This window comes from Mixophyes fleayi, chromosome 2, assembly GCF_038048845.1.
Source record: "Mixophyes fleayi isolate aMixFle1 chromosome 2, aMixFle1.hap1, whole genome shotgun sequence".
In the NCBI taxonomy this organism is placed as follows: Eukaryota; Metazoa; Chordata; class Amphibia; order Anura; family Limnodynastidae; genus Mixophyes; species Mixophyes fleayi.
In genome coordinates this window covers 204,045,245-204,073,238 of record NC_134403.1, presented here as the reverse complement: position 1 = coordinate 204,073,238, position 27,994 = coordinate 204,045,245, and the positions used below count along the sequence as shown (strand labels likewise).

The 27,994-nt window shown below is 40.3% G+C and overlaps 1 protein-coding gene across 1 annotated transcript; it reads left to right on the top strand.

The window, feature by feature from the left end:
- The first annotated feature begins 14 nt into the window (after nt 1–14).
- On the top strand, nt 15–27,596 carry CNR2 (cannabinoid receptor 2). The gene is made up of 2 exons (XM_075195385.1): nt 15–131; nt 24,643–27,596. Exon 2 carries the CDS (start codon nt 24,702–24,704, stop codon nt 25,779–25,781), a length of 1,080 nt encoding a protein of 359 aa, XP_075051486.1. The 5' UTR covers nt 15–131; nt 24,643–24,701; the 3' UTR covers nt 25,782–27,596.
- The last annotated feature ends 398 nt before the right edge of the window (nt 27,597–27,994 follow it).

The window sequence follows — 27,994 nt, the reverse complement described above, 5'->3', positions numbered from 1 at the left end:
AGTGAAATTGTTATAACATTATGCTACTGTGAACAAGAATAGTACTCACAATAAGCTGTCATTCCACAGAATTCAATTTACCTCATGAAGGTGGTCACGTCCTGCAAACGTGGTTCACACATTGAAGTTGCGTAAGTATTGACTTTAATTCCCTATACTTCAATCCAGCATAGAAATGTGCTGGGGATCTTATCGGTTTTCCTGGGCAGTGGGGACCGAGGTATAAAATATTGTGATCTCTGTAGTGGCATCTTTGACACTACAGATCCCTCACCATTATACTAGTGGTCCTATAAAATACAAATAAAATGTACATACAACACTGTCAAATAAACATTAAATAAAAGTTTATTGAAAATAAAACATCCCCATAACTTTGTTCACCAATTTTTCAGTTAAAAAAATATTTCTTTATTTGTATAATAAGCAGACCTTCTTGTAATTGAATGAGAATTCTCCTTGTAATCCATAGGAAATATGTGTAATCTATTGACAATTGTAATCCAATGGCAAATGTTCTTAATTTGTAATCCAACAGAATTTTTTTATTATTTGCTATTCAACTATAGTCTTATAATCCAGGGGAAATGTTCTATCCTGTAAAATACATTAAGCTGCATTTTATAGGCCTATCCATTTTAATGTTTCTACATGTAATGGACCACCCAGTGGTCGAAGTGCGCTGGTATACGCTGGTATGCCATGCCACCACTTCTCCTACTGCCTTCATTGTAAAGCTATCAAATTCCGTTAATTTACATTTTCCATACCACCACTTCTAAATTTCTACTTTGACCACTGGTGCCATCATTGGAATGATTGGCCAATTGACATGAATGGATAAAATGCAGTGCAACGCTGGTATAATTGTTTGTGTTAATCCTTAGTTGGTATGTACACAATGTGCTCCCATAGAGCTTAATGAACTTTCTAAGTGAAGCAATGAAAAAATACGCAGATGCAAGTATGAGCGCAATTGAGTATGGGACATAGAATAGAATGGGTTTTACTTTATATGCATTTGCATGATTTACACTTTTGATAAAAACTAAGTCCAGCACAGCATTTAAACATCAATGGGTAAGGGCCCTAAGAGTAAAGTTTCCAGTGTCAGATGTCAGATTGGACAAAAAGCAAAAATAAACAAAAAAGTTACTTAGCAGCAAATAATTTGCTGAGCAATGAATTTTGCAAAAAGAATCAGACACTGAAAAACATTTGATGTGATCAGTTGAAGCATTGCTTAAAAGATTATCATACTCTAAACATTGCCATAGAAATATAATTTCCGTGAAAGCAGAAATAAGAAAATATTTTCTGTGACAGCCAAGAGTAGCTCTGATAACACTACAACTGAAATACAGAAGTGGAAGTTGTTCAATCAATTTATAAGCTCATCGCAGGTGCTTGCAAGGGTGGGGTTATCCTGAAAGGAACAAACACAGAGAAAAATCCCCCAGTATACTGCTATAGCCAGAAAAAGGAGCTGCCCTTTTACGTTACTTTCTACTTGTACATAAAAATGCAAAAGTCTCAGTTGCACACATTTGCAAATCTATGTTAAGCCACCTGCCACTCCATGGTGCTTTTGCTAATAGGGTGGTCATAACTGTAAACAGTGAGAGTCCTATATATTTGGCCATACATATGTATTTTTAAATTGAGAGCTAACTTACCAAGAGGTACAGTTCAGGCAGTTCACCTGTGAAACCGCACCCTGGCATAGTGTCTGACTGATTTATACATTCCAGAGAACAACTGGGGCTGGCGATTTTTGTCTTTATGACAATGCTGCTTGAAAATGTCTGTGCAATTAGAAATATCATTCCACTCAGGTTTGGACTAGCCCACTGGGATACGGGGAGATTCCTGATGTGCACAATAGCCTTAACCACCACACAAAATGAATATAAACAATCAGAGGCGCCAAAACATAAATAAAATTAATATTTAAAAATATAATACTGTAGAATATGGCAGAATTAGCCACCTAGGCTGCACATAAAAATATGATATATTTATTAAAATATTATAGACTATTAACACAATAAAACAAAACCAGAAATAATACTAAAATTATACTACTTCTCCTAAAGACCATGGTATATTTACTAAACTGCGGGTTTGAAAAGTGGAGATGTTGCCTATAGCAACCAATCAGATTCCACTTGTCATTTTGTAGAATGTACTAAATAAATAACTAGAATCTGATTTGTTGCTATAGGCAACATCTCCCTACACTTTTTCAAACCCGCATTTTTGTAAATATACCCCCAGATCTTATTTGGTACAATTATCAGATAGATGTGATAAAATAATGTTCAAAAAAGACTGTATATTCCCCAGGTGAACTCTATGTTAGGGAATCCCAAGGCTCAGTTGCTGCCATTAAATGTCCGCTAATTTTGTTTCTTATTGGGAGATTAGACAGGTGGCTGGCACACCTGTAATCTCCAGTGCATGTTAAAACAATCAGTCCTTCTCCTGCTGATACGCCAATAGTCAATCAATCATGTTTTACAATCACAAGGAATACGATTTGTTGGCTGATTAAAATCCAGTTGAGTGAATAATGATGCAAACTTAAGCAGCTGTTATGTCTCCCATAATGGTTCAGTGTCACAAAACACCAGCCTTATGTGTATAGATGTAATAACTCAAATAGTTGACTGTTAGTAAAATGTCAGTAAAACAGCATAATAATAGACAAGACAATGAAATGCTGCACAAATATAGCCTTATCCTGACGTTGCCTTGACAGGTAGAGATAGATATCACCCAATACTGGAACAGGTTTCTGTTTTAGGGAATCCATGAGACAATATAACAGGGTAACTTGTATTCACAAATGATCGTCCTGCTGAAGGGTCATTTCCTTACAATGAAGCAGAATAGTAGTGATAGTGGTGTGCTCCAATTGTTATCCAGAAGGCAAACAGTGTCAAGGTTGTCCCTGGGAGACAGTTCTAATCCTGGGTCCAAACAGTTATCAGTCTTATGTAAATAAATAGTTATCTGACCCACATACACACAGCCCACACTCTATAGTGATAGAGCCTCTCCTCATTGAAGTGTACAGTGGCACCTCCAACCACTGTACAGTCATGGCCAAAAGTTTTGAGAATGACGCAAGTATTGGTTTTTACAAAGTTTGCTGCTTCAGTGTTTTTAGACTTTTTTGTCAGATGTTGCTATGGTATACTGAAGTAAAATTAAAAGCATTCCATAAGTGTCAAAGGCTTTTATTGACAAGTACATTAAGTTTATGCAAAGAGTCAATATTTGCAGTCTTGACCATTCTTTTTGAAGACCTCTGCAATTCGCCCTGGCATGCTGTCAATCAACTTCTGGGCCACATACTGTCTTGCCTAATCAATGCTTGGAGTTTGTCAGAATTTGTGGGTTTTTGTTTGTCAACCCACCTCTTGAGGATTGACCACAAGTTCTCAGTAGGATTAAGGTCTGGGGAGTTTCCTGGCCCATGGACCCAAAATTTAGATGTTTTGATCCCAGAGCCACTTAGTTACTACTTTATCTTTTTGGCAAGGTGCTCCATCATGCTGCAAAAGGCATTGTTCATCAACAAACTGTTCTTGGATGGTTGCGAGAAGTTGACAACTTGGAGGATGTTTTGGTACCATTCTTTATTCATGGTTGTGTTCTCAAGCAAAATTGTGAGTGAACTCACTCCCTTGGCTGAGAAGCAACCCCACACATGACACAGAACTGATGGTAGTGCTCACCTTTCCTTCTCCGGACAAGCGTTTTTCCAGATGACCCGAACAATCTGGAGGGGGATTCATCAGAGAAAATGACTTTACCCCAGTCCTCAGCAGTCCAATCCCTGTGCCTTTTGCAGAATAGTAGTCTGTCCCTGAAAATTTTCCTGGAGAGAAGTGGCTTCTTTGCTGGCCTTTTTGACACCAGGCCATCCTCCAAAAGTCCTCGCCTCACTGTGAGTGCAGATGCACTCACACCTGCCTGTTGCCATTCCTGAGCAAACTCTGCACTGGTGGTGCCCTGATCCAGCAGCTAAATCAACTTAACGAGATGGTCCTGGCGCTTGCTGGAAGTTTTTGGGTGCCCTGAAGCCTTCTTCACAACTATTGAACCTCTCTTCTTGAAGTTCTAGATGATCCGATAAATGATTAATTTAGGTGCAATCTTGCTAGTAACAATATCCTTGCCTGTGAAACACTTTTTGTGCAAAGCAATGATGACTGCACGAGTTTCCTTGGAGATAACCATGGTTAACAGAGGAAGAACAATAATTTCAACCACCACCCTCCTTTTAAAGCTTCCAGTCTTTACTCTAACTCAATCAGCATGACAGAGTGATCTCCAGCCTTGTCCTTGTCAACGCTTTCACCTGTTTTAGCAAGAGAATCACTGACCTGATGTCAGATGGTCCTTTTGTGGCAGGGCTGAAATGCAGTGGAAATGTTGCTTTTGGGATAAAGTTCATTGTCATAGCAAAGAGGGCCTTTGAATTTAATTGCAATTCATCTGATTACTCTTCATGACATTTTGGAGTATATGCAAATTGCTATCATAAAAACCGAGGCAGCAGACTTTGTGAAAAATAATATTTGTGTCATTCTCAAAACTTTTGGCCATGACTGTAGTGGAGCTCAATTATATTAAAAATAAAATTGCTGTTTTAAATCTTATGAGAAAAATTGATCCTTGACAAATAATAGAGGATTGCCTAGCGCTGTAAAGCACTAGGCTGCCCATCAGAAATCTCCCTTACCATCCAAACACTGCAGCACCTTGTGTGCTGAACCCGTTAACAGAAGATACCGTCCGGAGTTCCACCGGTGGGACGAACAAGTTCTTGTGTAGGACAGTGGGACAGAGCCCTAAAATCGGGATTGTCCGCCCAAAATAGGAACAGTTGGGAGGTATGAACTAGTGACTTATTTCTTAAAGTAGCCATAATTAAATATCCACATTTTAAATATAGCCCAATTTGTCAGTAAGTTCTATTGCAGCACCAACGTATAGTCGCTGCCTACACTTAGGAAAGGCTATTCACCATCATTCATGTACAATTTCTGCAATAGGGCAACTTACTGGATGTTTTTGGAAGATACTGCTAGGTATGTGGGGGCACTTGATGGTATGTGGGTGCACTGGTTATAGTTTACTGTGGCAGCCCTGGTATATTGAGGGGGGCAATGATGCTGGCCTATTTAACTATTTAACTAACTGGGTGTATTCTATACAGGTGATTCATCTTGTAAAATATATTTTGCACTTATTTTTTTTATTGGTGTACTGTACTCAACACACCTTATTACTTATAATATTTCTGACTCTTTGGCACTGACACTTTCCAAGAAATTTATCCAGGTCTGTTGTAATTTATTATTGTTTATTTATAGTGACAGTTATATTATGTATCGCTGTACAGAGGATATGTAGTCATTCACCTCAGTCCCTGCCCAATTAGAGCTTACAATATAATTTCCTACCACACACAGAATAGGGTCCATTTTGTCAGAAGCCAATCAACCCACCAGAATGATTTTGATCTGTGAGGGAAACCCAAGCAAACACAGGGAGGACATACAAACCCAACACAGATAAGTCCCTGGTTGGAACTCATGACCCCAGCGCTGTGAGGCAGCAATGCTAACCACTGTGCAACTATGCTGCTTACCTGTAGCACCACTCCCCAAGTGCAGCTGTTAAGTGCTAGTCTCACATTGCATAGGCTGGAGATGCAACTTCCACAGCAGCATGGTGGGCCACTACCGTTGGTTTGGTGTGCCCTTCCAGTCTGACAATGATGCCACTGTGTACATATACAACTGCCCAACGCTTGGAGATAGACCCTACACTTGCAGCACTAAATCATGTTTATTCCTTTCCTGATACAATAACTATAGGAGCATATCACATTGGTTCTCCCAAACTATTATAAGTGGGGAGAAAATGTCAATTATGTATTCACTAAAAAATATGTTTAAAAAATACTAAAAAAGTGTTCTGTCTAATTTTGATCCACAATAGTAAATTACATATATTTGGTAGTTAGAGAAGTAGCTGAATAGATCTGAAGTTTTTTTTTATAGTGCTTACATTGGCTATGTGAAACACAGTACGGTTAGAATTATAGTGGAAGTAGCATAATTGTAGGTGTTATTTTGCTGTGCTGTACAAAGCCACAGATACCACAAACACTCTAAGTATCTACACAAAGAGTCGATACTTAAATATAGATATAGTACACTGACACAGAGCCAGGGGACTGTGGCATAGATTTAAAAGTAAAATGTGGGAGAGAAAAGATTACTGTGCTGACTGGGGTGATGATTTTCATATTTTTCTTCCATAGACAACTGTCTTATCCTGACCCCATGGAAGAGCACACCACATTAAGATTTACTGATGTACAGTAACTACATATGGGAAAGTAGACATGTTGGCCTGATTCATTAAGGAAAGGAAAGCAAAAACACCTTGTTGCATTGGAGGGGGAGGCAAATTTAAAATGTGAGGACAGCTTTATAGTTGGGGTAGGGCATGTTTTAGATCAACTTTAAATTTCTGTGTAAAAATAAAGCTATCAAGTATTTGTGTTCTACATGAAAAAACAGGCAGTATTAAACTATGCAAAATGATAAACTTATTTGCACCCCTTGCATTGTAACATGGTTTCTCCGGGAGAAAACGTACTCCTTTTTTTTGCCTAACTTTCCTTAATGAATCAGGATGTTATATTTAGTTATAACTTTACAACATATTCATGTGTTAAAATGGAGCTATTTCTAAAATGTGTTTCTCTCTGTTTACAAACTATCCATTATATAGTTCTAATAAATATAAATGTAAACTTCCTGCCAAATATGACAAACATGCAAGATAGTGGATAATATAGTTTAGGTGAATGACAGATTAATAATAAAATCCTTCCATTTATATATATATAGATGGAAATGTAGCACTTAAACCAGGGGTGTCCAACCTTTTAGCTTCCCTGGGCCACATTGGAAGGCGACAAGTTGTTTTGGGCCGCACATAAAATACACTAGCACTAATGATAGCTGATCATCCAAAAAAAACCATAGAAAACATTGCTAATGCTCCTTGTTGTTGCTCAGTGCTTCAATGACATGCTAATGGCGGCTGTCAAACATCAAGTGATATTGTTTCAACATTTTATGAAGGGCTTCAATACAGCAGTCATTATGACAGGAAGATAAGGTCCGTGCTGCTCCAGGACCAGGTGAGTTTATGCACTGGTCAGCGCCCCTTGAAATAATAAAAAAACCAAAAAAAAACCCCATTAACTTACCTTTTAATCGGCTTGTTTTCTGATCCTCTTCTCTTGTTTTTTCCGTTTCACTGCTGCTGATAGTTCACGCGGGTGACTTCTATGTGCTGTGCTCCGCAATTGATGTCGGACGTGATGACGTCACGCCCGACATTCACTGCGAGCGCCACACGGAGGAGGAGGAGACCAGGGAGGGACCGCGTGACCACAAAATAAGTATTTTCTTATCTTTTTCTTTTTTTTTTGCAGGATTTTTTTTTTCGTTAACAGCGCTGCCTCCTTGCCACAACCAAAACTCCTGCTGGGCCACATTTACAGGCAAGCTGGGCCGCATGCGGCCCGCGGGCCGCGGGTTGGACAACCCTGACTTAAACTAAGTCTAATAGAAGTCACTGGTTCATTTTATATTTGATTAAAACATGTCTAGCTGTAACTATGATACAACTGAAATCAAATATAGCAAACCTGTTTTAAAGCTGCACTGCCACCTTTGTAAGATATTACATTGAGGTGCCCCTCCCCCCTAACCCCGGGATAAACAGCTAGCCGTAGCAGCCCTCGGGCTCAGATTAATAAAATCTCTTACATATGTGGTAATCAGGGGAGGGCTGGCAAATTTCAGCCCAGGGGGCACGACTCAACTCAGCAGTCTATTTTAAAGGAACAAAATGTAGGAGGCCCAGTGACCCAGCCCAAAGTGGCCCACTATGGTACCGGCCCGGGGGTCAGATACCTCTCCTGCCCCCCAGCCCAGCCTGCCCCTGGTGATAATGCAGCTTTAAAGCAGGTTTGCTAGAGAACCAGCACATCAATTTAGTTAACTGACTTCAACTGGCGGCGGAGGTGCTGTGTGAGTGGTAGGACCAATCCCATTCCACAATCTGGTGTCGATTGGCCCTGTCTGAGCAACTTATCCATCATTATCAATATAATAACTTTGTATTCATCGTCCACTAAGACAACTCACGACAAGCAATATTTCTTCTTTGGTGGTGACACTTGTATCCTACCTTACATATCACTTCTGATTATGTGGTATTTAGCTTATGCAAGATTTTCTTAAACAGGAAATTTCAGTTTAAAATAGCTGAAATCGGGTCTCACTGCCTTTTACAGCGCAGTACTGCAATTAGTACAGTACTCAAATTAAAGAGGACAGTGCAAATTGGGTTTGCCAGCAATCTGAGCCAGATTGAGCTCTGTCATCCAGCTATAGGTAAGGAGGGATCAGGTGGAGGTGGGGGGCAGGACATAATAAGTGTGGTTGTTCATTCTATACATTGGTTAACCATTTTCATTTACTTATTTAAAGACCGTGGGCAAACATTTTTTTTTTGTTATCAACACCCTCAAGTAAAATTATATATTAGTTGTAGGGGAGTTAAAAGTTACTTTCTGTAACATAGACATATATGTTTCTCGGTCACAAACTGATAGTGGACTTTAGCCAGATTAATGAAGAACTATAACAAGATGCATGACTTAAAATACAATATAAACTTAAATATTTATTTTGTAAGAAGAAAAGAGACATTTATTGTTATAGCTAGATTTTTGTTATGATATTTGTATCTATATTAAGTGTATGTGATAGCTTGTGTATAAAATATAGGCAGCACTGTTGCTACTGCTAAAAGGTTATAGCTCTTGTTTTAGCCACAGATTAAACATACCTTAGCGAAACGCGCGTCTGCGTTTCTGCTCTCTGCACCTTGTCTTACTACAAATATTGAAACTGCTCATTGTTTACATAGATATCTACTCTGCTAAGCACACAGTTTGTTCGGATTTCCAATTAGGCAGTCAGCAAATCACCTCCCATAATTATATATGCTGAGACACTTTGATAATAGACAGCCTTATGGAACAGACATTATTCCTATGTGTTTGCCTGATGATAGAAGGCACACAGTAGGATTTTAAGTGGGATAGCTAGCAATAATTTGTCAGTATATATTTAGAGAAGGTGATAGGAATTTATTACCTTCCTACATGGCATAACTCTGGCAGTTGGAGCTCATTATCTCCAAGATTGTATATAAAGCATTAGCCCTCTGAATTATACCTAGACTTTATAGGTGCAGTCAGCAGTTTTAACTCACATATGTTTGTACACCTATCACTTTGTTTTATATTATTATTTTCTTGAAATTCCTTTATAAAACATTCAAAATAATAGGGCATAGCCGCCCTTAGGAATGTCCAGGGGAATCCCAAATTATAGGGCGACCTTCTGTATTCCCAAGTGAGCAGGCAGTTCCTGAAAGTGACTCACTGGCTTGAAAAGTGGACAGGGATGTTTTATGATAATGCAAATTGCTTTTCTGCCTGAGGTGGTAGGTCAAAATGACACGATTCTCTTCCCTTCCATAAACTACAATAAACATTTAGCAATATTTTTAAATACAATGACATTAACCAACAAAGCAAATATCACTAATTTAAACATTTGCATCAAGAAAAATAGCATTTTTAAAAAGAATTATTTTCCTTTTAAGGTACCCAGCTTTTGCTACCCAAAGCTACCCATCATAGCAAAAGAGTTAATAAAGAGACACAGAAGAGATAGGCCTTCTCTGGTGAGGTCACACCCGATCACTGCCTTCACCTGTCAAATTTGGGATCACTGGAAATTCGATTTTGTGACTACTTAATTTCCCTCCTCAATTCGTCCGTCTGGAATAACCCTACTTTTCTCCAGTGCAATGTTTGTGCCACGTCTTTCACTAGGATTTGCTACTGACTGGTGTTGGAGCGACTAAACTGAGAGGCGCGGAGTCTAATGCACTTCCGGTGTTCACCAGGGACCCCCGCAAGGAGGTATGGACTTTGCTGCGTGAAGTGCGCAGGTCGCGATTCTCCCAGATAGTCACCAGTGCAATAGATAAAGCGTAGTCAGTCAGGCAGGCTGAGTCGGAAACCAAATAGCGCAGTACAATGGAGGTTAGGCAGAGAGTAGTCAGGAACAGTCCAGGGGTAAAATACCAAACAGGCAGCGAAGTACAGAAGGGAGATCCAGAGCAGTAGTCAAAAACAAGCCAAGTATACAGGAGTAGCCAGGAAACAACAAGGACTGCAGGGAAGCTGGAGTATGGGAACCAATACTTTGGCACCTAAGTGGTGCCAGAGAGAGAGTTAAATACAGGAGAGGAGGAAGCAAGGGGAGAGAGACTTCTGGCGATCAGCCTCAGCTGATCGCCGGGGAAAAGCATCCCCGTTGCTAGGGAGCTAGGCGCCGCGGTCATGACGAACACAGCGATAGAAGGCATCCGTCTCTGCCACCCGTGGGAGGTGCGGAGACGGCGCCTGACAGTTTGTCGTGCTCCCTATCCTGGCACAGGTATCAGGATTTTTGGGATTCTGTTGACTCTGATTCCGCAGGTTACCCTGCAAAATAAAATTGATTTCCCATTAGTAAGCCCATTTGAATACCTACAGTTGAATCACTCTGTTGACTCTCTCCCTAAAACTGACATTACCAGGTCTGACCCTGCTCGAGTCTTTGCGTGTGCACAATCCTCTCCCAAAAGGCATCATCTCCATTGCTTTACAATCTACTTGTTACCGCCAAACAAGCTGCTGTCCTAAAACATGAAATAATTGGGCAGGCCTCCAGAGGAGGACACGTGAACCACAGTGAGGGAACGAACCTCTAAGTCAATAAGTCCTCAATCTCATCCCTTGTCAAGAAGAATGTCTATAAAGTAAATTATAGATGGTACCTGGTTTCAACATGGGTAATAAGGATATATGCTTCTGAGCAATGTTGGAGAGGCTGTGGTGAGATGGGATCTTTTTTCTATATCTGGTGGTCCTGTCCTATTACTCAGTTTTGGGAGAGCACAGACAGCCTTATCAGCATCATTACTAAAGTCTCGATCTCTAAATGCCCATGGTCCATACACCAACAAACTTTCCGTGTAAATTCTCAATGCGGCCAGATGCTTGGTTGCAAAGCATTGGAAATGTCCAGGTACCCCTTCCCAACAGCACTTACTGTAAGAGATCTTTCTCAAGGTTTTTTATATCTCTTCCTTAGTTTTAGCCAAATGTTTAGTTTTGCTGTTACATGCGAACGTTTCTTACAGCTTTGGCCTTAATTACCCCTTTCCCTAGTTCTTACCCTTCCCTTATCCCATTCCCTGCTCAAGACACACTGCTACACATTATACTATATTTAGTTTTGTGCATTTTCTTTTTTTACCAAACCACATATCTACAAGCACTTGATGTTTCATTTCCTGTATTATTCTAAATAGTTATGTTCGCCTGGTGACGGATTTTTCAACGACTACTATCCTGGTCTCTGGTAACTGTGTTTGCTTTTTTGTATTGTATACGAAAACATAAATATAATTCTAAAATAAAAAAAAAAGAAAGAGATACACACATACAGTTGATAAATAAACTTCCAAAAACCTTTGGTTACAACTTTATCAAAAAAAGAGAAAAGAGGATTGTCAAACTTCTTTGTTTTTGACTGGATTTTGTCCAAATAGGAAAATACAAAGACAAAAAATCCCAATTAAAAAAGACCCACCTGAACACTACAGCCAAATGAATGAAATGATCAAAGCTGAAAGGCCTCAGGACTCCCATTTAGCGGCCAGCCCATCACATGCACCAATTGTGTGAGCGTGTGCAAGTGTGTTATTTTTTTTTACAGTTTATTTTTGTGTTTAATTTGGGCTACAATGGGTCAGGAAAGATGAAAGAATAAAATTATTATTCATTTTGTAGTAAATGAGGGCTTTGGAGAGTTATATTTCTTTAAAGGTTTTTTGTTTTACGCTTGGTATCATGGGCAGATGTCTTAAGGACCCCTGTTCTTTATAATGGGCCCAAATGAGGAGGCAAATTTGCCATTCCAGGGGTCCAAATCTTTTTAATTACTACCACAAACCAGGGGGTGTTGGGAGGAGCAGCAATGCATTAATTGTGGGGCTAGTAAACCTTGTTGTCTCCCTGGTATAATGAAAACCAGCCTAGTTCTAGAGCCGTGGCTGGTTTAGAATTTGCGGAGGGGGAGCAATGGCACTTGGTTTTCTTATTTTTTTTATTTCTTTTAAAAAAAGTATTTTGTAACGGTCTTATTACAGGTGGCACTTATGTTTGTGAAGCGCATTACATGATTCAAAGTTGGCAAACGCAATTCTCTACTGAACAGGTCCAGCCTTTGGCTGGGAAGTGCATTTCTAGGCACACTGAGAGTACTGTAATAAAATGAGTTGCACACACAAAAGTGACACATAACAAAAATAGTCCTGATGTCCTTTCACTCGCATGATTTATTAAGCCACAAGTAAGGCTAAATCAACAGTGTTTTACTAGAAAAACAGAAATATTAATTGAAAGGGGTGTTAGTAATGTGGTAGGAGGTTTAAGTTCAATGTGACTTTTACACTTTTGCTCAGTGTACCTCTAAAGATATTTTGTCTCTTCGCACATCGAGACACACTTTTACTTTGAAGAGGCTGCTGCCAAGTGTGGGAAGGAAGCTTGTGCTGCATGATCCAGCACAACAACCATGCACAACATACACATTTCTTAGTGCACTTTGCCAAATACATTTTCTGTGTTTTTCTTCAATGATAAAAGCCGATATATAGAAATATAATCTGCCTTGCATAAGGAAATGGAACTGCTGACTATAAATCTACTTTTCATGGATAATTGTACCTGTGGCTGAAAATGTATTTGATATGTATCTGAACATAGATTTTTTTTGAAAGTGATCACTTTTGTAAATTATAGACTTTATAAACTACTCTAGTCTTTTATTGAAGCATCTGCTGAGACTTTCTAGGCAGTTTATGTCGTCAATGGTCTCCTAATACTTGTATTATATTTGTAGACCTGTAGTAGTGTTAAGGTGAAGTGCTTTGAATTATATTGTCATGGTTGGCACCTGTGCCAATGTAGCCCATCTATGGCAGGCTATGTTCATTTTACACTACAGGCCAATTCCTGATGTTTGAGTCAGTGGAAAGAGTTGGATATGGATGCAATATTGAACCTAAGAGGAATTCCTCCCTACATATCTGATAACTGGCAAAAATGACCATACCAGACTCATTTACCAATTTACCGCATCTCAAGTTAGCTGCTGCTATGCCCAAATCTGAAAAGCCATGTTCTTTGCCCATGGGAAATTTAGACTGCTTGAATTATTGGAAGATATGATGAAGTATGTTCTGTCCTGAATACAGCATTCAGAGAAATAGAATTGCTACATTTCTGGAGCCACAACTCCCCAGAAGTGAACATTAATTAAAACAACTATAAAAAAAATGTCATCCAATAATTTGTTCTTTATTACTGTACCACACACCCTGATGTGTCTATTAAGGGCTTCGTTAAGGGATATTACAGCCATGAACTATTTGTGTTGATTAAATACTTTATATTACATCTACATAATATATTAAAGTGACTAACTGTAATAATGAAAAAAGTAATGTACTGCACATGTATTTTTTTTACTCAAAATAACAATTCAGTTTTAAACACAAGGTTTTGAGACCTCAGTTTTAGGTACAGCAGTACTGCTTCATAAACATTAAATGGTTCTCTAATGGGAAGGATTTCCTTCATTAAATGAGTTTAGCGTATGTAAGTACATTTGCTAGACTTAGCGTTATGATATCTTGCTATGTAACCTATGAGCAAATTGAAGGGGTTGTCTCTGTCTCCCTTTTGGATTTTCTTTCCAAGAAACATGACTATGCCCCTATAACAGACAAGGCTCCTGCTGCTAGGCCGCAGTTCCAAGCTGTTGTATGGTGAGAGGATGATCAAACATAACTAGAGTTGATGGGTGTGCATGAGAAGGAGATTATGTGACATACTAAAACAATGGCAGTCTGTTGCATGGTAAGAACTTCAAGAAGACTTAGGGCTAGATTTACTAAGCTGCTGGTTTGAAAAAGTGGAGATGTTGCCTATAGCAACCAATCAGATTCTAGCTGTCATTATGTAGAAAGTACTAAATAAATGACAGCTAGAATCTGATTGGTTGCTATAGGCAACATCCCCACTTTTTCAAACCCGCAGCTTAGTATATCTAGCCCTTAGTAACAACGTTATAGAAGCTTGGCCAAGCCTTGCAGCAGGAATATTATTATACATCTACCTGATTTCCATTTTTCCATTCCATATTTTAGAGAAATATAAGGGGACAATAAAACTAAAATGAGTGTTTCTTTAATGAATATGCAGAAATGTGCAAATCAAGTTTAACAATGAGAAATCTTAAGGGTATACACTTATGTCAGGCATAAAATGAAAAAAAATCTAAACAAGGAAATAACTCTGAGCTTAGTATCCTAGTTTAATATTAAGCAAAGTTTCAATAATATTTAAATGAAGGATTGGTTTCATTTCAAAAAGTCTACCCTTGCAGTTTTCTTTTGAAATTCCTTTTTATATGCCTTTCATATTCATAATATTATACGATATGTCCACCTTGCTGGGTTGTTACACAAAGATACTTAGACATAGCAGATTGGCAGAGGTACACCTGCTGGAAACCCTACTTTATGTTACGGCAACGATTACTATCATAAGCTTGTAGAACAGGATTATAGATGTCTTCACCTATAGCAGCCACCTTTCCCGTAGAGTTGGTAATGCTCACAGGTACTCAGATGCCCCCAGGTTTTATACTCAGAGTATTACAAGTTTATGATTATACCGTAGCACAGGGTAGCGGAAGATGGTAGGCAAAGCATGGTCAGAGGCAGGCTGATTTCTAGAGATGAGCGCACTCGGATTTCTGAAATCCGAGCCCACCCGAACGTTGCGGATCCGAGCTGGATCCGAGACAGATCCGGGTATTCCCGCCAATTGCAAGACTGAAACCGAGGCTCTGAGTCATAATCCCGCTGTCGGATCTCGCGATACTCGGATCCTATAAATTCCCCGCTAGTCGCCGCCATCTTCACTCGGGCATTGATCAGGGTAGAGGTAGGGTGTGTTAGGTGGTCCTCTGTCCTGCTATATCTCGTGCTGTTCAGTTCTGTGCTGTGCTGTGCTGTGCTCTGTGTTCTGCTCAGTCCAGTGGTGCTGTGTCCTGTGCTCTGTCCTTCTGAGTTCAGTGGTGCTGCTGGGTCCTGTGCTGTGTCCTGTTCAGTCCAGTGGTGCTGTGTCCTGTGCTCTGTCCTTCTGAGTTTAGTGGTGCTGCTGGGTCCTGTGCTGTGTCCTGTTCAGTCCAGTGGTGCTGTGTCCTGTGCTCTGTCCTTCTAAGGGCATTGTTATTTCCCCATTATTCCCAAATTATAAAAAATAACAAAAAAAGTAATTATAAAAAAAAATATAAAAAAATATCCCAAAACAATCTTGCAGTATAAGTCCATTGGTACTGCGATATTACAAAGTTCACTGATTCAGCAGTATAAGTCTAGTGGTACTGCTATATTACAAAGTTCACTCATTTTGCAGTATAAGTCCATTGGTACTGCAATATTACAAAGTTCACTCATTCTGCAGTATAAGTCCAGTGGTACTGCAATATTACAAAGTTCACTCATTCTGCAGTATAAGTCCATTTGTACTGCAATATTACAAAGGTCACTCATTCTGCAGTATAAGTTCAGAGGTACTGCAATATTACAAAGGTCACTCATTCTGCAGTATAAGTTCAGTGGTACTGCAATATTACAAAGTTCACTCATTCTGCAGTATAAGTCCATTGTTGTTACTGCCATATTACAAATTTCACTGATTCTGCAGTATAAGTCCAGTGCTACTGCTGTATAACTCCAGTCCAGTGGTACTCTCCTGTGCCGCATATAATTTTTAAAGGCTTTGCCGAGTGTGTGTGGCTTCGGGGTACACTCTCTTGTGCTACATATAATGCAGAACAAAAATTTGGAGGATAAAGTAGGGAAAGATCAAGACCCACTTCCTCCTAATGCTGAAGCTGCTGCCACTAGTCATGACATAGATGATGAAATGCCATCAACGTCGTCTGGCAAGCCCGATGCCCAATCTCCTAGTACAGGGCATGTAAAATCCAAAAAGCCCAAGTTCAGTAAAAGTAGCAAAAAGAGAAACTTAAGATCATCTGAGGAGAAACGTAAAGTTGCCAATATGCCATTTACGACACGCAGTGGCAAGGAACGGATTAGGCCCTGGCCCGTGTTCATGACTAGTGGTTCAGCTTCACCCAAGGAACTAAGCCCTCCTCCCCCCCCTACAAAAAATTGAAGAGAGTTATGCTGTCAGCAACAACACAGCAAACAACTCTGCCTTCTAAAGAGAAATTATCACAAATCCCCAAGCCGAGTCCAAGGGTGTTGGTGGTTGCGAAGCCTGACCTTCCCATCACTGTACGGGAAGAGGTGGCTCCTTCCACCATTTGCAGCACGCCCTCTGCATATGCTGGAAGGATCACCCACAGTCCAGTTACAAATTTGGCTAATGAAGGTGTGAATGTTGTACACCGGGAGGAGGATATTGATGTAGATGGCGCTGAGGAGGATGTTGATGATTATGATGCAGACAGATACCAAATTGCCTTTCTCAATTTCTATTTATATTCTAGATTATATAACGGCTGAATACTTTTCTATTTTACTCCTAATGGAGAGGGGATCTGATGCAGACAGATACCAAACTGCCTTTGTCCATTTCTTTTTATATTCAACTAGAAGTGTAGGGCGGGGGGGAGGGGGGGGCATAGATAGCCACCAAAGTAACGTGGTCCATTTAATTTCACTTTCTAGCTCCACAGTCTGTGCAGCCTGCTTTTTTTATCTTCAAAGTATTTACAAGCCTTGCAATCTAAATTAACAAGAGGTAGTGACGTGCTAGAACTCCACCCTCTATATGCTGCAGAGGATGGAGGAGCATCAAAAGGCCATTCAAGCCTATAGAGCCACCTACGACATAGGAAAAGGAGTGGGGATGCGCCTGAGTCAAGCGCACTGCAGAATGATTTCCGTGTTGTGCAAGGTTCTGCAGCCATTTGAACTTGCCACACGAGAAGTCAGTTCCGACACTGCCAGCTTGAGTCAGGTGATTCCCCTGATCAGGCTTTTGCAGAAGCAGCTGGAGAAAGTGAGGGAGGAGCTGGTACACCATTGCGATTCCACCAAGCATGTAGCTCTTGTGGATGAAGCCCTTCGCACGCTTTGCCAGGATCCGAGGGTGGTCAGTCTTTTAAAGTCAGAGGAATACATTCTGGCCACCGTTCTCGATCCTCGGTTTAAAGCGTATGTTGTGTCTCTGTTTCCGGCGGACACAAGTCTACAGCGGTGCAAAGACCGTCTGGTCAGGAGATTGTCCTCTGAAGAGGACCGTGACATGCCACCAGCTCCACCTTCATTTTCATCACTGTTTGTGCAGTTCCAAAAAAGAGGAACTGCCATTTCTATTGCTACCTTCTTTCTTTCTGTATTTCCTGTGTCCTGTGGTCTGTTCTGCTAAGAGCATTGTTATTTCCAAGTTATCCAAAAGTTCTAAAAAAACAAATTTAAATTTTTTAAAAAAAAATTATAAAAAATTAATTAAAAAAAAATGTAAAAAAATAATAAATTTTTTTCCAAAAATAATTGGAATTTTTTTTTTTACATTTTTTAAAAAATCTAGCTTGTACTGCTATTTAAAAGTCTAATTAAGATCATTCACTGTTGCTGTACCCAAAAATAATAGGTACTGCTATTAAAGTACAGTCCAGTGGTACTCTCCTGTGCCGCAGATAATTTGTAAAAGCTTTGCCGAGTGTGTGTAGTTATGTATCACAGGTTTTAAGAAGAGGCACAACACTGACAACCTGTTAGAGAAACTGAGGGAAATAATCTCTCTGTGGCTCACCCCACTTAGACTCTCCTGGGGATTCGAATAACTGCCATTTCTATTACTACCTTCTTTCTTTCTCTACGCAGTCCAGATTCTTGTTTGGTGGAATTCAGACCAGTTGAGGGATTTTTTATTATATTGTGGGGACCACTCCACTACGCAGTCCAGATACTTGTTTGGTGGAATTCAGAACAATTGAGTTTTTTTTTATTATATTGTGGCCCCGGTATCAAATTGGGTACCGGGGCCACTCCACTACACAGTCCAGATACTTGTTTGGTGGAATTCAGAACAATTGTTTTTTTTTTATTATATTGTGGGGACCACTCCACTACGCAGTCCAGATACTTGTTTGGTGGAATTCAGACCAGTTGAGTTTTTTTTTATTATATTGTGGGGACCACTCCACTACGCAGTCCAGATACTTGTTTGGTGGAATTCAGAACAATTGTTTTTTTTTTATTATATTGTGGGGACCACTCCACTACACAGTCCAGATACTTTTTTGGTGGAATTCAGACCAGTTGAGGGTTTTTTTATTATATTGTGGGGACCACTCCACTATGCAGTCCAGATACTTTTTTGGTGGAATTCAGACCAGTTGAGGGATTTTTTATTATATTGTGGGGACCACTCCACTACGCAGTCCAGAGACTTTTTTGGTGGAATTCAGACCAGTTGAGTGTTTCTTTATATTGTGGGGACCACTCCACTACGCAGTCCAGATACTTTTTTGGTGGAATTCAGACCAGTTGAGTGTTTTTTTTATATTGTGGGGACCACTCCACTACACAGTCCAGATACTTTTTTTGTGGAATTGAGACCAGTTGAGGGTGATATATTGTGGCCCCGATACCAAATTGGGTACCGGGACCACTCCACTATGCAGTCCAGAAAGCTACCTCGGTGAAACGTTTTGGACTAAAAACAATATTGTGAGGTGTGAGGGTGTTCAGAATAGACTGGAAATTAGTGGAAATGATTGTTATTGAATGTTATTGAGGTTAATAATAGCGTAGGAGTGAAAATAAGCCCAAAAACTTGATTTTGGAACTTTTTATGCTTTTTTCAAAATAAATCCGAATCCAAAACCTTAAATCCGAACCAAAACCTTTCGACAGGTGTTTTGCGAAACAAATCTGAACCCAAAACATCAAGCAAATCCGAACCCAAAACACAAAACACAAGACACCAAAAGTGGCCGGTGCACATCCCTACTGATTTCTAGGGTCTGAGGCAGGTAGTGAGGTCAAGTACAGGCAAGTGGTCGGGGCTGGCAGCAAACAAAGGTTGTCCAGGTAACCAAGCAGAGGTTAGGGCAATAAGCACGATATCAAAGTCCAAGAAACAGGCAGAGAGTCATACACAGAGAATCAATCCAGAGTTAGCAAGCTAACAGGAGCTAGAGCAGGCAAAAAGACAGAACCTGAATGCTATAACCAGCAGGGAGGCTAAGCCCTCCCTGCATTAAATAAACAGTCTGGCCAATGGAAGCAGGGGAGCCCAGGAGGTAATAATCAGCCTTAGGGGCTGTTTAATTAATTCTGCCTATTTGCGCACGTGCCAAGCTGCTCCTAATGCCAGGACGCGACGTTTAGACAAGACGGCGACCCGACCGTTGTCTTAGCATTGGGCTGGGGGAAAACAGGAAGTGAGGTCACCATAGAGATGACAGGGACACGGTCTGTGGGCGCAATGAATCGCGTCGGCTTGAGGCACTGCCGCGGCTCTTAATACTTTATTGAGATTCAATTAAATGGATCATCCAAAAAGGTACCAGCTTTCATTTTTATATGGATGTACATTAGTAGCTTATGAAAGCAATGCGTGTAAAAAATGGGAGAGGAATGCAGCAGGGTGTTACTGGAACTCACTAAAGATGGTGGTCTGGGAGATTTTAATGAAAAAAATACCATAAGGTGGACATTTTTCCATTATGAGTTTGCTAAGTATTCTTCTTAATACAAATGTCTACAAAAGCAAGTGTATCCTGTTAGTATTTTGAGAGTTGCTGTGTTACTAAGGAAACAAAAACAGTATCTGTGTCTACCTTGCAAGTTCTGTTTCAGTGAATAAGGAAGTGATGGGGGTCGAAGAGCCCAGACTACAATTTTTTCAAACATTCTTCAAACTCACTTGATACATGTCAAGATAATATAAGATTTCCCTAAAACAGGTGATGTGAAACAGTTGGAGTCACATTTAAATCAAAGACCTTTAGGAGAGAAATGGCCAAGGACCATATAATGTGTGAGAGAGGTAAAGGAGTTGCTAATGATCCTGGACCCTGATGCAAAATCCTAGAAAGGTTCCTCTCCTTAAAAACACATGTTCCACTGACTGCACCCTGTACTCTTATTAAATGCCCTATCCCTGACAAACATGGCTTTGCCTTATGCTTCAAGGGGTCTCTGTTCAACATTTGTATTGTGTGGTTTTATTTATGTCTGTGCCCTATGAACTTCCCCTCTCCCTTTTTGTCTAGTTGAAATGTGTCCCAGGTATATTTCTTTTTATTTGTCCCATATGAAGCAGGTGTCATTTTGATCTGCACATTACCATCTGGAATCCGCTACTATCCGCGAAGCTTCCTGCGATCGCTAGTTATGGAAGATAAAGGATTAATGTTTAAAATGACATTGTGTTTGGAATGCTAATAGGTTGGTGAAAACTGGATTAGATCAGTTCTCTCAGGTACAACATGTGCTCAGCTATTGGAGTGAGCTGGCCACACCTTATCAGAGGAATCCTTTGAATTGACCTATGATTTGCATTATACTGGACTGACCTGAACCTGACCTCTGTACTTGTTGTTTGTGTACATAGTGACATCATCAGTGTTTTTGTTAACTGAAACTGCATATAAGCAAGCTTCTCTGGCCCAACTGGCTCTCTTTTCATCCTGACAACAGACGACATGTAGGACCCACGATTAATACTTAGGCCTTCCTCAGCCCCAACCTTAAAATAAATATATTCCCATGTAATAAATAAACCTGTTTCCCTCCCTCCAAACAGCTCCAGCAATAAATTAATAGCATTTACGCATAATAAATATACCTATTTCACGCAACCATCACTGCCATTAAATAATTCATATTCACATTTAATAAATAGACCTCATGCTACTCAAACTCAGCCCCACATTCAATTAATAGCCCCCAAACCACCCATATCTTAAATCAATAGTCCCCACTATAAAATTAAATTTCCCCACCATCACCCCACAAACAAAATAGCACCCATTAGTTAGCCACCACCTACCACACACACATTACCACAAGCCGGCTGTGCCATTACACACAAATTAATGTGCCCCTTCATCACCATGCTGTGTCCCCTTGTGATCACACTGTGCTCTCAATGCTGCTTTTGCTCCCCCTTCTCCTGCCCCCCTTTTGGCTGCTTACTGCTTTGGGCCCCCTTCATCACCCTGTGCCATGCTGCTTTTGCTGCCCCTTCTGGCCCCCCTTCACACTCTGCCATACTGCTTTGGCCCCTCTTCATCACCCTGTGCCATGCTGCTTTGGCCCCCCTTTATCACCCTGTGCCATGCTGCTTTGGCCCCCCTTTATCACCCTGTGCCATGCTGCTTTGGCCCCCCTTCATCACCCTCTGCCATGCTGCTTTGGCCCTTCATCACCCTCTGCCATGCTGCTTTGGCCCCCTTCATCCCCCTCTGCCATGTTGCTTTGGCCCCCCTTCATCACCCTCTGCCATGCTGCCTTTGCTCCCCCTTCACACTCTGCCATGCTGCCTTTGCTCCCCCTTCAGCCTCTGCCATGCTGCCTTTGCTCCCCCTTACTTCCGTTCCTTCACTTACTTTTTCTATTGGCTTATTTCTTCTCTTCTGTCTACTTGCCAAGGAGGAAGGAGGGGTGCTGGTGCCGCAATCACATATTATTTTTTTAAGGTACCCGCTCCCCCCACCAACAAAGAGGGGAGCCATCAGGGTCGGGGCCTACCGGGGGATAGAGATGGGTTTTCAAAGAGCGTCTTAAGATTTGAAGGCTGTGGGAAAGTCTGATTGAGCGTGATAGAGAATAAGTAAGGAGCAGCATAAGAGAAATCTTGTAAGCAGGAGTGAGAGGTGGTTACCTGAGATGAGACTGTCACGCTTCATGCAGAGATACAGCTCAGGAGGCAGGAATGAGGTGAAAACACACAATGTTTATTGTTGTAAGTACAACCTGATGGTGAAGTAATGAGCAAACAGGAAAATGCAGAAATAAATACCAGATATATGGCTGATGCAGGTAAGCGGTGATATGGAGAGATCCCAGGTAGCAGGTAAACCACAAGTACAGCAGGAAGGGAGTAACAGCAGCATTAAACAACAGCAAGTAACAACGGCAGCTTGAGACAACAGAGTGTAACAACAATAACCAGCAATGTATGCTGGGAGTGATAGGTTTAGGAAGGGACACACCCAGGTGCAAAAGATAATTACAGAGCAGGTTAACCCCTGATACAAACAAGTAAGGCAGAATAGCTACACCTCTGGTGAATAGAGGTACTGCCAATATAAATACAATAATAAGGACCAAAAGGCAGGAGCTGCCAGGCAAATCAGCATGCAATGCATAAGCTTGCAGGCAGATCCTGACAGAGACAAGGTGAAGGTCAGAGTATACTGGCCAACTCTCCGAGAATGTCCGGGAGACTCCCGGATTCTGGGTGGTCTCCCGGACTCCCTGGAGAGTATGGTAGTCTCTCAGATCTGCCCACTTCCCATTGAAGTGGGCAGAATTTGGTCCAAAATGCTGCGATTCCATTGGTCCCCACCCCCGCTGTAAAATGACGCATTTGCGTCTTTACGTCACAGGGAGCTCCCTGATGCCAACTAGAAGAAGTTGGCAAGTATGGGTCAGAGGTAGATCTAAGAGGGCGGGAGGGAGAGTATATTGATATGAGATTTGAGATGTATGCAGGGGTAGTGTTGTTGAGGGCGTCGTAGGTAAGGGTGAGTAATTTGAATTTGATTCTGGAGGACACAGGGACCCAGTGTAGGTATTTTTGTTGTTGGTTAATATAGCAGTAATCGAATGTGGGTTATGATGTAGAAAGTGAATCTGCTAGGAATGGAGCTATAGAGTATTTTATTGGAGGAAGTTCTAAAAAATAATTTAATTGTCTGACTCACGCATAACAAAAAGTGTGCCCCATTCTGATTTTTGGTAACTTCACTGTAAAACAGTCTGAGCAACCTTTGTGTGTTCACCTGGTAATGTGTATGGTAGAAGAAGTAAAAGCACCACTTCGAAGTCCAGGCTACTATCATTTGAGACGCTTTATTAATAAAAATATTTACATTTTTCGTAAAATACTGTTCTCTTTACATCATTCATGCCTTAAATCATGAGAGTGAGAGGACATCTGCAGTCTTTATAATATGTGTCACTATCATACATATTATTTGTATTGTATTGGTAAAAATGCATTTTCCTGTATAATGTGTGTCTGTTAAGTGAAATAGGCCTAGACAAGGACATAGAAAAGCCCAAGATAAGAGCATAGAAAAGTGAAGTACTTTTGCAAGGGTAAAAGGGCTCCCCAGCAACCCATAAACAAGAGAATGTGCTTCCAAATATTCTCCCTCCACAGCCAGCTGACTCTCATTTAAGCATTTGTCCCAAAAAAACACAATTTTCAAAAGTTTCTGTATATTTGCTTACAAAAGATGTGCACGAGTGTAATTAGCCCACATTTAGCTGTCAACACCTGTAATTCACCCAGTTCCTTCCTATCAGAATAAAAGCAATAGCAGACTTTTACATCCCCATTATCACCACTATTTTGACTGCAAACTCCATACCCTCATAAAACCAGGCTTTACACAAAAATAGCCATAAATGGCATTTATATTGCAGGGACCACACTTTTATAAATTACCTTTAGGGTTCATAGACACAGACATTAAGTCCACTTTACCCCTCTTTTTGAGCTATGTTCTATTTATCTTAAATGGAAAAGAAGGCAGCTTAGATGGAACTCTTTAAAAAAGGACCTATGAGAATTGAAGGGCTGGTCACATGGGAAACAATCCTGCAAGCTGTGTTCCATCAAGCACTAAACCAGTATTGCAGTATTACCATGTCAACAACCCTTGTTATCACCATAGGGATCTGCAATCCCTTTTTTAAGTTATGTTTGAGTTGAATTCTGTCCCATTCAATGCAATATGAACGTAACACAGCTCAAACAGAAGAAAAACATGGGGTGGACCAATAGGCATGTCTCCGATTAATGACTACCAAAACCTGTGCCAGCAGCCAGGCATTTGCGGGAGTATGCAGAACAACTGGCAGTCACTTATGCTCATTGGTTAAAGCTGCTGAAAGAAATAGGTTTTGGAGAGGTTGGTGCTGCAGTGTCTATTTGTAAATCACAGGTACAAGGGTGGCTGATATTTCACCACTGCAGGCAAACAATATGGCATCTATTTACATTTGTAGGTACAATTGGGCATGGAAAAAAGCTTAGTTATATAATTAACATATATATCCACTTTAAATTTATTTGAAACCTTAACATTTTAATGCTATGTTTTTTTCCTCTAGCATTCAATGTATCACTGGTACGAATCTACTGAGTGATTTAGAGGGAAGCCATTAACATAATGACGAGTACATCTATCATTGGTAACAATGATACCCATGTGACATCCTCAAAATGTGAAAGCATAGACATCCAGAATTATCTTATTATGGACAGCATTGAAAAGAAAGTCTTTATTACTGTGATTTTCATTATAATTGGAGCTCTGTGTATCCTGGAGAATTCCTTGGTCCTCTCCATGATCTTTACCTCGTCTCATCTCAGGAAAAAACCTTCCTTTCTGTTTATCAGCAGTTTGGCTATGGCAGACCTACTGGCCAGTTTTATTTTTTCCTACAGCTTTATTGACTTTCATGTTTTCCATGGAACTGGTACTCCTGCGGTTTTCTTATTCAAACTTGGGGGTGTCATTTTATCCTTTACAGCATCACTTGGCAGTTTACTTCTTACAGCTTTTGACAGGTACATTTGTATTCATAAGCCAACTGCATATAAGACTATAGTCACCAGAAAAAAAGCACTTCTGGCATTAACTGCAATGTGGATCAGCACAATACTCATCTCATATCTACCTCTGATGGGCGTGAATTGTTGTGCTCTTGTTACGACCTGCTCAGAACTTTTTCCTCTGATTGACAACAAATATCTGGCATGCTGGATTGCATTAATAGTGATTCTTCTCAGTTCTATAATCTTCTCATATGCTCATATTTTGTGGAAGGCACATTTGCATGCAAAATATATGGAAAAAAACAATTTGCAAGCAGTGAGAGAAAACACTCACGTGAGACTGGACATCAGGTTGGCCAAAACCCTAGCTCTAGTACTGTTGGTGCTCATTGTGTGTTGGACTCCAGCTCTCATTCTTATGATACACAGCTTATTGTTCTCACTAAATGATAGGCTGAAAACTGTTTTTGCATTTTGCAGCACTCTTTGCTTGGTCAACTCTATGGTCAACCCACTAATTTACGCTCTGAGAAGTAGAGAGTTGCGCCGGAGATTGATAAAACGTCTACGAAAGTTTAAATGTCTGGAGAAACTCCCTGGTAGTCAACTAGAGATGAATGCTGCAAGGAACACCATGGATTTTGAAGCCACCTGTGAGGACACTGTTTGTGACACTGAATCGAGTATATAACATTTATCTGCAGAAGATTGTTGACTCAACAGCAACTCTAAACTATGCCCTTCTACTGATTAGATTTTGATTGCTCATAGGCAGGTAAACAAAAAGGACAGAGACTGATATAATTATGTACAAAAGAAATTATGTGACTACGATTGCTTAATATACACTGGACTTGCTTTAAAGACATTGCCATTTTAAATCTGCTCTGTAAAGTCGCCGAATAACGGCGACTTGCAAAACCGCAGTTTAATACATTAACCCCCTGGTAGCTTAACCAAATAGTAGATGCAATGAACGTTGTTAAAGGGGCACTCTTTTTTTTCTATTTTGGAGACATTATTTAGGAAATCTTAGTAAAGACACACATTTGTCATATACAAGCTACTGTAAAATAGCAAAACGACAAGGTTATCTACATACAAACAGTAGTTAATACTATAGCTTCTGAATTTGCATTGTATCTAAACTTCTAAGCAAAATTACACTTTTTTCTTTTGTTCTCGCTTGAAAACTTTAAAATTACCCTATATCAGAACAATGACAGGCCCTAAAAAATATCAAAAAAGATTTTCAGCAAAATGGTGCATATGATAAGTGCACCTATTACTGTGCAAAACTGCCACTGTATAAATAAAGTATCTATACAGCTAAAGTCACATTTCCAAATAAAAATAACAAATAGGCACCAATTACTGCTGGCCAGTCAAGCTTCAATATTGCAGGCAATGGCCTGATATTGATTTGTGCGGCCCCAGAATTACTGAATTTTTTGATATTAGTGCATGTTGGCAAATGCAGTTGGAAGATGACTGTTGTCGGCCTATTAGTGCTATCATCTTGCACACACACTAACAAAGCCTCAATGATCCCGGAATTGAACCATCTGCTTGGTTTAAGCACCACATAGGCAAGCCTGGGGCACTGTATAATTGAGGTGGCTGGACCCTGCCCCCGCTTCACACGGCTCTGCTTGTAAAGGGAGAGCTGCGTGCACCTAACAGTAGTGAATGCAGCATTGCCCATGTATATTATAGAGATAGGAAGAGTTGGAGAGCAGCCAAGCACTGTCTAATATTATAGCCATGCCCCCATGCATGCTGGTCACGCCCACTTGTAGCGTGGTGTGGAAACCCCCTCTACTACTCCTGCGTTTGCCCCTGCACCAAGTCACTTGTGTGTCCAAATGATGCATTTACTCACAGCATGTGTGAGAAGGAAAATAGTGTCTTATCTGAAGAACAACTCTCCCTCCACATTGGTTTGGTTTCAGACACTCAAGTTTGCTAATTATAATATTTAAATGACTGCTAGAATGAGACATATGGGCTTATTGAACGAGATTATGCAGTGTACACAAGTGTGCTGAAAATACTTACATCCCATCATTCCCAAAAGGAAATTTGGGCCATGCACCTGTTCACTCCGACTATACTCCAATCTGCCCAGACTATGCCCCTTTCTCATTGGACAACATCCCTGATAAGTCATACCTATTGGACAACTGGAAATTGAAGTTAAATCTATAGCATAGCTTAACTTGATGTTGACTTTATTTTTGTAAACAGTACTAGAAAAATTACACCATGTTATTACTTAAGGTCCTTTGTATGCTCTGTGGTTAACCACTAAGAACAATGTGTCTATGTTGGCTCTCTGCACTCTCACACTTTTATTTATAGTTTATCAACAACTATGTTTGTTATCAGAGTATTTTTTGGTCAAATAGAAACTTTTTACTAACTAGTACATTTTTCTGGAACTTTTATAACTAATGGATAAAAATGTAGTTTGGCTTTTGCTTTGTTGGCTGTTTAAGATTTTATTGTTTTTAATCTTACAACACTGCCCTTTTATTTGCCTAGCAAACCTACTTTACTTCTCTAATATACACCCAGTCTTCTAAACCCTGATGCCTCTTTGCCTCCTTTAACTTACTTCTTTGCACACCTGCACTATCTGCTCTTCCTCCCTCGCAACCCATGACTTGCTACCTACAAAATATTGATACCATTCCACAAAACATTTCCTCCTGCCAAATCACGCACACCCCACACACCTTTTCCTAGACTCCCCAACCCACTCACAGTTCATTTTACTGAGTAACTAAGGACAAACTGTCTGAACTCATCTCTTCATCACACCCCACAACCTACCCCCTCAACCCATCCATCTACCCCAGTGTATCCTGTCTCTCAACTGGTAGATTCCCATCTACTTTAAAA